This window comes from Equus quagga, chromosome 8 (assembly GCF_021613505.1).
Source record: "Equus quagga isolate Etosha38 chromosome 8, UCLA_HA_Equagga_1.0, whole genome shotgun sequence".
In the NCBI taxonomy this organism is placed as follows: Eukaryota; Metazoa; Chordata; class Mammalia; order Perissodactyla; family Equidae; genus Equus; species Equus quagga.
In genome coordinates this window covers 28,669,169-28,677,487 of record NC_060274.1, presented here as the reverse complement: position 1 = coordinate 28,677,487, position 8,319 = coordinate 28,669,169, and the positions used below count along the sequence as shown (strand labels likewise).

The window sequence follows — 8,319 nt, the reverse complement described above, 5'->3', positions numbered from 1 at the left end:
AAAGAAAATTTGAACCCACATAGCAGATTAAAGAAGTGATTTTCAAAGTTTAGAGATCTTGCTACAATTAGAGCATGTAATTCAAGCCTGGAGTAAGGCATTATATAATTTCATCTTCGGTCCTGACCAAGGGAGTTCAGTTAAAAAGAAGTACCGGGATGTCTTTACCAGAACAGGATGTCAGATGGGCCATCCTATCTTTGAGCAAGGCCACAGGCAGAGTTCTTGAACAACAGAAATCTTGCCTTATGGACTCACTATTTCTTCCACTAGAAATGAGGGGTTTGAGGGACTTTATTTTAGAGATTCATGTTGGTGAGTTATTGGCTAGGGAGTCCTAGGACCGGGCAGCAGGCATGGCTGTCTCTGACAGGATGCTTTGGACACTTGATGTCTTCTTGTTACGGCAGTTGGCTGGACCCACCCAAGAATTTGTCTCTATACACTGGACTCTATTTTGAGCACCTTGATAGCAGGGTTTTGCTGGCAAACTCCCTCATAGGGATTGAAACTTTTTCAGCATCATCTCCACTTCAAGACAAGAGAAAGTCAGACAACAGGGAAAATAGCTTCAGCATTTAGCTCCAGCATCAGAATGGATCTAATTGAGGGGTTAGCAGCTGATCTTGAACCGACGCTCTCATGCTATGAACCCCAGGGTCAGACTGTCCTCCATTAGGAGGGTGGGAGCTGAGCCAGACCATCAAAAAGGCTTGAGATGGAAAATAGGAGGAAAATCTAGTCTCTTTTCTTTAAGTTTTAATGGTTGCAAGTTTTTGAAGGGAGACTAAGTCAGACTAGACAGGCACAGGAAGAGCCGAGTTGAGGGGGTGAGGCACACGCCAACAGTGGGAGGCTGTGGAGATGTGAAGAGAGCAACCAGAAGTCAAACCTCCTGGGCTCGGCCTTCACAACAGAGCTAGAGGGGAGACATCCATCAATCTCCAGGGGGGGGAATTCCCCGGGAGGGTGCTTTAAAAATAGAGTCCTGGGCCAAATCACTCAAGTGTGTGTGTGTGTGTGTGTGTGTGTGTGTGTGTGTGTGTGTGTGCGTGTGGCTTTAAAACCAGGAAGCATCTTTCTTTCCTCTTAACCTTGATCCTTGATCTTTACTTCTCCCTCCCCCCCCCCCCCGCCATGTAAAAAACATTCTCTTGAATTTGTGACTTCTTTGAGGTCTGTTGCAATGTTCTTACAGTATCTAGCAGCGTCTCCTCTCCCTGGCTTTCTGTGGAAGCAGCCCTCTCATGGGAGAGCTCAGCTTTGTGTTGGGGAGAGAAAGGGAATGGTTTCATTATAGCCTAAAATATGATGCACCAGGATGGGTTACTGGAGAAACTGGAATATTCAGGTTTTCCAGGATGCATGTGGGCGCTCTTCTCAGTGGGTTTGGGAAAGGTGTCTCCTCATTCACTCATCTCTTCCAACAACTTAACTGTTTGGGACTTGAGGAAGGTTGGGCCTCAACAGCTAAACTGGTTCTTCTTGGTAAATTTCTTGGTTACTAAGTGGTGTAATATATTTTATCAGAGTCTAAAATACCTAATAAGTGAGGACTTGGGAAAGGGGGTCGCTTAATATATCCTTAAAGAGAAAAATGCGTGTTGGAAATCATTTAAGAGTAGCCAAAAAGAAAGGGTGTCATTATAGTCCACGGTTTCCAGTAAAATAATGTGACGAAATGGAGTTCACCCTCATCCTGAAAACACCTAAAATAATCAATGAGGTCTTGCCTGAGCACTGGGGAAAGGAATCTCAGAGCTGTGTGTTCCTTAAGGAAGCGCCTGCCTCTGACTCCACGAACAGGCACTCAGTGGGAGTCACATGGTTGCAGCAAGGCTGCAGAGAGCGGTCCTGAGCCTTTGGCCGGGAAGAATCCCGCTCTCTGCAGGACGCAGCCTGGGGCTCTGCCTGACAGCCGTCCTCTCCCAGGGTCTGATTCAGTGGAGGTGCACTGGAGTGATTTGTGGAAACTCTCATGGAAAAGGAAGACACACTCAACCATGAATGTCAGAAGCTGAAATTAAATTTCAGAATTTATGATTGAAGTAAGCCGCCTTTTGCCCTATTAAAAATGCAGGTGAATTAGTGCAAAGGCTATGAAACCACTTAAAACGCCCATAAACGTGGTCTCTGGGGAAGCAGCCAATGGAAGGGAGACTTTCCTCGTCTTTTATGGTGGGGGCACAGCTGCGCACCCACCGAGCCTCAGGGTGTGAGGTCACCATGCTCCAGGCTCCTGAGGCTGAGCCACAGGAGGGAAAGAGCAAGGATGAACAAATTTACTAGATGAAGTTTTGGCTCACTAACTCGGAATTTAGAATAATTCAGACAAGTTCTTGGCAGAGATTTACCCATCCTTAGCAAGTCTTTTCTTCAGAAAAAGCACAAATTATTAGTATAAATCTTATAAAGGAAATGCTTAATAAACCAAAGAATCCAAGTGCTTTTCAAGGATCCTTAATGCTCCAGAAGTGCTTATTAAATTCCACAAACAATTCATAAAACCTACTTAAATTTTTCCACTAGGGCGATCCTTTGAGACCTGTGGATGAGTCACCACCCTGCTAGGATCTCTGGTTACACGCATCCTCATTCCTAGATCATCAGTTCCCTGAGGGCCGGGACTGTACCTCACCTTCCGTGCCTGCAACGTGCTTGCACATAGTGGGTGCTCAGAAAATCCTGGTTTGGTGGAGGACATAGTCAGGATATTACCTAATGATATTGATTACAGGGTTTGTCTCACATGGAATATTTGGGAGGGGTGCAATCTCTGGAGTTCATCTTTGTGTGATCTTTGTATGATTAGAGGGAAGGAAGGAATTGTTGAGAAAATAATTGTAAGACGAGATTATAAGGGTATGCCGATAACATTTACTTGTCCATGTGTACTCTTAAAGAAGGATAAACAGTCAACATTGCCTACTGCGATATCAGGAGGGACCAGGACTGCTTCAGTAGCGCTCTGGTAGGATCCTTGGAAATAATTTTTATTTACTGCTTAAAGGAAGATCTTTAACTAAACAACTATTTGGCCCATTCGTTTCTCTAGCTGTAATCATTGGCTCACACAGATCTTTTCTCTATTTACATGACGCAGTTTTATTATACTTACAAAATGTAAACAATTTTATTTACCAAAGACCTGTAATCAGGTCAAAACCTATTAAAGACACAATTAACTTTGAAGATGGAAGTGTGGGCAGAGTCTAATTCACGGTTGGCTATTCCTTTCCCTTTGTGTGGGCACTGGCTGTCAGTTGCCCTTGGGCCATTGGCATTCTGAGAATCCTTATAACCCTGCCTGGTCCCCTAGGACCGCAAGACTCCCCTTTACAGCTGGACTGCCTTTAGCGTTCTAGGCATAAAGGCCTGCCCTGTCTCTCTGTAAGAGAATAAACAGGCCAGACCACCTGCCAGGCCTGGAAGGCATACTTCTGTTTAGCTTTATTTTGGTCAGATTTGAGCAGCAAGTATACCCAGGGGAAGGCTCCGCGTTGGGCTGAAGTGCGCATGTGGGGAATTGTGTCACGCCATGGCGCCTCTACCTACCCACCCTGGCTCTGTGGCTCAGAGTGTAAATCAGGCTGTGTTCACATTGTGCTCCCCGAATGCTAATGAGGGACACCTGTCCACTAAGGCAGGGCGCTGATTTGTATAATTTATTCCTGTGCAGCTTTAAGACCATCATGCATGCTTTCTTTTCTCTCAACCTTTTAGATTTAATACGAACAGCAACAACCAGTGTTAAGGAGAGCCCTACTTTCGAGGCATCATCTTTTGATTCCTTTCTCAGGACGGGTGAGTGACGTGTCCTTATTCCTGCCTGTTGCTGAGCCACGTGTCAGCTCATGCTTTCTGCTGAGTCTGTGATCAACAAGTTCTTATCCTGAGGACTGGAGTAGAGTCGAAGTGTCTATCTCCTGAGCTGCTCTTTCAAGGACTCAACTGCAAAAGCACCTTCTCCTTCAGACTCCTTATCACCTTCCCACGCCCCTGGCAGCTGTGACAGCCTCTGTGCACAGCCACTCCTTCCTGGCTGCATCTGTTGATTTATGCCTCTGAACTGGCCAAGGTGTCTCTGACGATTAGTCTCCTGGTAATTACGGGTGGCATATTTGAGGGTATTTATTCCTTTCCTCAGCTTGCTTGTGTTCACACTGATTTTGTTTAGTCAACAATCCGACAGATTACCACCGGTATTTTTTTCTTGCAATTGTATCTGCGCTTATCTCTCTGACACAGATCATCTTAAGAACCCAGAGCGAGAGTTTCCTATTTCTCCTGACTGATATCAGCTTTCCCTTGATATGGCCAAAAGTCCAGATAAGGGCCTTGCTTCTGAATTCCGAATTCTGGGGCTATCAGACAGAGGGCAGGTGACTATCACCTGAAACCCTTCCTCACACTGTGGGGTCTCTGTCTCCTCGTCTTTACAGTCCGCTCTCCCCGCCGGGTCAAGTCTGAACAGCTCCCTGTCAGCTTACGTCTCCTGTGGATTCTGATAACCCCTTTCACAATCTCTTAAGGATGGATTTTATGCAAATTTAGGATCTTAAAAGGCGACAAACACAGGATTAAACTGATAGTTGACAGAAAATTCAGTTTTCCTGTGATTACGGTGCATTTGGACAAAGTGGATTATATTCTTGGTTGTATCTACTGGTAAACTCAATGTTTTCTTTTGCTGTGTTATTTTTTTTTTTTTTGTTACCCTCCTCCCTCTTGCTAATTTTAGTAAAATATACTCAAGTTTATCTTGGACAAAAAATTCCCTTTCATGATGTAGTCTGTTTAACTGATGCTGGAGGAATTATGATGTTCCCTAGCTGTGGGCATTCCTTTTACACTGGGGTCATTTTTATAGTCCGTGAACGTGGCGCTTCTCTGGCTTGCTCCTGGTGCAGGAAAGAGCATGTGGCAGGCTTGTGACTGCTGTCCTTAGAAAGGCCTGCTTTCAAGGTTGGCCATTGGTGGCATCTGGACTGTGACTGGTAAATTGCCCCCTATATTAATACAAACCGTTCCCTAAATGACAAGCGTGGCTCACTGTGCCTCAACTGTTTGTACAAACAATGTGGTTTATACCAAACACCTGCCTTTCTTATGGGAGTCTGGAATTTTGAAGCGTGCTAGGCAGAGGGTGCCTGCATGGCCAGCCCCCAGTACAAACCTTGGGCACCGAGTCTCTAATGAACATCTCCGGGCAGCACCATCACACATGATGCTGTATTCTTGTTGCCGGGCCAAGAGTGCCCTCTGGGTGACCCCTCACGGGAGAGAGAGGGAGGGAGCACAAGGAAGCTGCACATGGATTCCTCCAGACTCTGCCTGTGCTTTTCCCTCTTATGATCCCAGTGTGCATCCTTACTACATCCGTCATAAATCTTAGCTGTGAGTACAACTATGTTTGTTCTGTGCTCCAGGAGTCCTTCTAGCAAATTTCTGCATGTGGGGAGGTCTTGGGGACCCCTGAAACACCCCCCTCTTTAATGCCTATGAGATTCCAGAAATATCATTTGACAGCACTATCCTCAAAGATGCTAGTCTGATCCCTAACCTTCTTGGTTTTTCATGCATAACCATGCATCTTTCAGTTTAGATTTTCCTGAAGAACTAATGTTTATTTCATTTATGATTATTCCTTTGCTTCCCTGAAAGAGATTGCTCTACTCTATTAAATTTGTTCTTTTGTGACATAATCTCTAAAGTAATTTTACAGTCAAAATCCGTGTCAATCTAACATCAAAAGTAGCTGACAAGCTCTAACATTACCAGCAAGTATGATTTAATGTTACATTTGAAAATAAATTTAGAAGAAGTCCTGCAATGCTGCTAGAGTTAATACTATTGATGCTTGGCCCCTCAAAAATCTGCCCAGATATTTAGTGAACTCTCTGTGTTGGTTAATTTTAGAATTAAGCCTTATCTAGATATTTTTGGATGCTAAGAATTAATGAGATAATTTTGACATGGTCTTGAATTTTTGTCTTGTTCAAAAACATGTCTTTATTTTTTCTTAAAGATGGTCTGAGGCAGCTTCATACTTAGGCATTACAGCTTGAGTTATGCCCAGGCTGGTCAGGAGTACTGTTCTAACTGGTTCCCATGGGCAAGCAGCCGGCGTGGTGGGTGCTGGAAGTATGGACCGAATAATGATTCTACAAAAGAATAGAAAGCTCAGGGCAGCCATGTTGTTCAGGTTAACTTTTAAAGATTAGCTTGTCAGAACAATGTTAACTCTATGAACATCCCTTGGTATAGACAACAGTTGCCAGGGAGTGAAAGACGGCCTTTAAAATGAGGTATTTTCCAGAAGTGATAGAAGCTCCAGGTCAGGTTGGTGTTACTGAGTCACTCAGCGCTCTAGGGTGTGTGTAGGAAGTTATTCTATTCCACGAGTTCAGATTCTTTACAACGGATTACTGCCAGTGCCGTTTAACAAGATCGGGCCTGTGCTTATTGCTAATATTAATATTTTAAAATATTTTATTAGGTCCAAGCATTAAGGGTGGGAATCTGGGATGAAATATTTCCTTGGGCATACAGCCAGTACCACAGAAACTTTTCAGTGCTTCCTGGCTCTTAATGGGAGGACTTGCCAGCTCTTTTTGCAGGCTTTGGGACGTTCAAGACCTGGGAAAAACGAAGTATTTAAGGGCCTTTGAAGGCAGGTATTTCAGCCTGAAATCAGGACTGTACTGCCCCATTAAATAAGGAAGTGTTCAGTCAATTATTAAGTAACTTACGCAAAAAGCATAATGTGAGAGAGAAAAGTACAATTTAGAATTTTTTATTTTGTTTTTGGCTAGGGAATGAAGGGGTGAAAATGAGTCAATGTCAGCTAGAGCAACAATTTGAGCAATTATTCCGTCAGCAGTTAGATCCCATTTCCCTAGTCTGGATGGGTATTCTCCGCACTGCTCTTCACTGATGTCTGTCGGTCTGTGTCAGTCTCTCTGTCGCTCCCTGAGATCAATTAAAGACCAGCTCGGGTTTCGATTCTTTTCATGGAATGACCACCCGCCAGTTTCTGACATGCTGGAGTCAAGCTGTCAGTGGGGCCTTAAATGGGCTGTTGGGAAATAACACCAATAAAGCTTTTTGAAGGTAAATCTATGAATTAAAATGCACTTGAAAGCCTTTCTCAGAAGCATCTAGAGAGCCAACATCACAGTGATTTTTTTGGAATACCCCAAAACGCCAAAGCCTGCAACCATTGCAGGAACCCAAGTTTACGTTTTGGTCTTCACGTCCTGAAGATTTGTTCTTGCTTGTCTCCTCAACCCCAGTTACGCATCCTACAGGACGGTCTGATGCAAGAGCCATTTTAGGAAATAATTGATAAATTACTGTGGACTCAAATGAACAGAGGGCTATCAGTCCAACGACAAAAGTCTGAATATATAAGTGTGGCTGGATCTCCCAGCACGCTCAGAGATGCCCTGCAAAGGCCCTACATTTGCTGTTTTAAACATTTCCTAGCGAAGGGAGCAAAAGAAAGAGCTCACACACATATAAACCTGATGCTAACATACACATATGTATATATACACCTACTGATCACTAAATATATACTTAGGTAGAATTAGAGAACTGATGTAGTTTTATAAATAAGCATAGGCATTTACAGTACTCAGAGAAAAGAGAAAAAAGGGGAATCAAAACGTGACACGCACCATACTCCGGGACCTGCCCCGTCCCGCGCTTCAGCAGCAGCCTTACTCTTCTTCCCCCTGATTTGATGAGTTCTATGGCTCTGGCGTGCGTCATGTCTCTTGTGCTCTCCCCATTGATTTCAATGATTTGATCTCCGACCTGTTAATGACAGAAGCATTGTCAACCAAAGATGGTTTAACGCAGGTGCATTTCGAGCAGGTTAGAAAAGCATCTGTAGATTACCAGCTTCCAGGGAGCATCTGAGTGATGTGGTCGCAGCCTGCTGCTTCTTGGGAGAGGCTAGCCTGAATCTGACCACCAAACTTCACAGAAATTAAAAATCAGACCATGGAGGTTATGCTGACATGTCACTTATATTTACCCAATATGGCGGAGGCTATAGTTAAACTACTTAGCCTTTTTTTTAAAAAACAAAAGTTAGGGAATATATTAGATACTACAATTCTAAATAAGCTGGCACCTTTGCTTGGAATCAAGAAGTAACTGTTTCAAGGCCTTTTCACTGAACACAGTGCCAGCTTTGGGAGTAGCGCACTCCAATTCAGCGTGTTGGATGGAATGATTGGTTTTTGGGCTTCACTGAGAATTTTTGTTATGCATCATTTAAATTTCCCTGGGCGTTGTTGTGATATTGCC

General features: G+C 43.9%; 1 protein-coding gene across 2 annotated transcripts in view; it reads right to left on the bottom strand.

Moving 5' to 3' along the window:
• Window positions 1–6,063: 6,063 nt before the first annotated feature.
• Window positions 6,064–8,319, bottom strand: part of MAGI2 (membrane associated guanylate kinase, WW and PDZ domain containing 2) — a 1,189,042-nt gene continuing 1,186,786 nt past the window's right edge. The window contains exons 20-21 of one of the 2 annotated variants that reach the window (XM_046668813.1): window positions 7,683–7,821; window positions 6,064–6,164 (exon numbers count right to left, since the gene is read on the bottom strand). In XM_046668813.1, the coding sequence (XP_046524769.1) occupies window positions 6,085–6,164; window positions 7,683–7,821 (219 nt within the window). In that variant the 3' untranslated portion in view covers window positions 6,064–6,084. Of the gene's footprint in view, window positions 6,165–6,930; window positions 7,079–7,682; window positions 7,822–8,319 lie in introns of those variants that run through there. The other variant, XM_046668814.1, reaches the window with a different exon arrangement.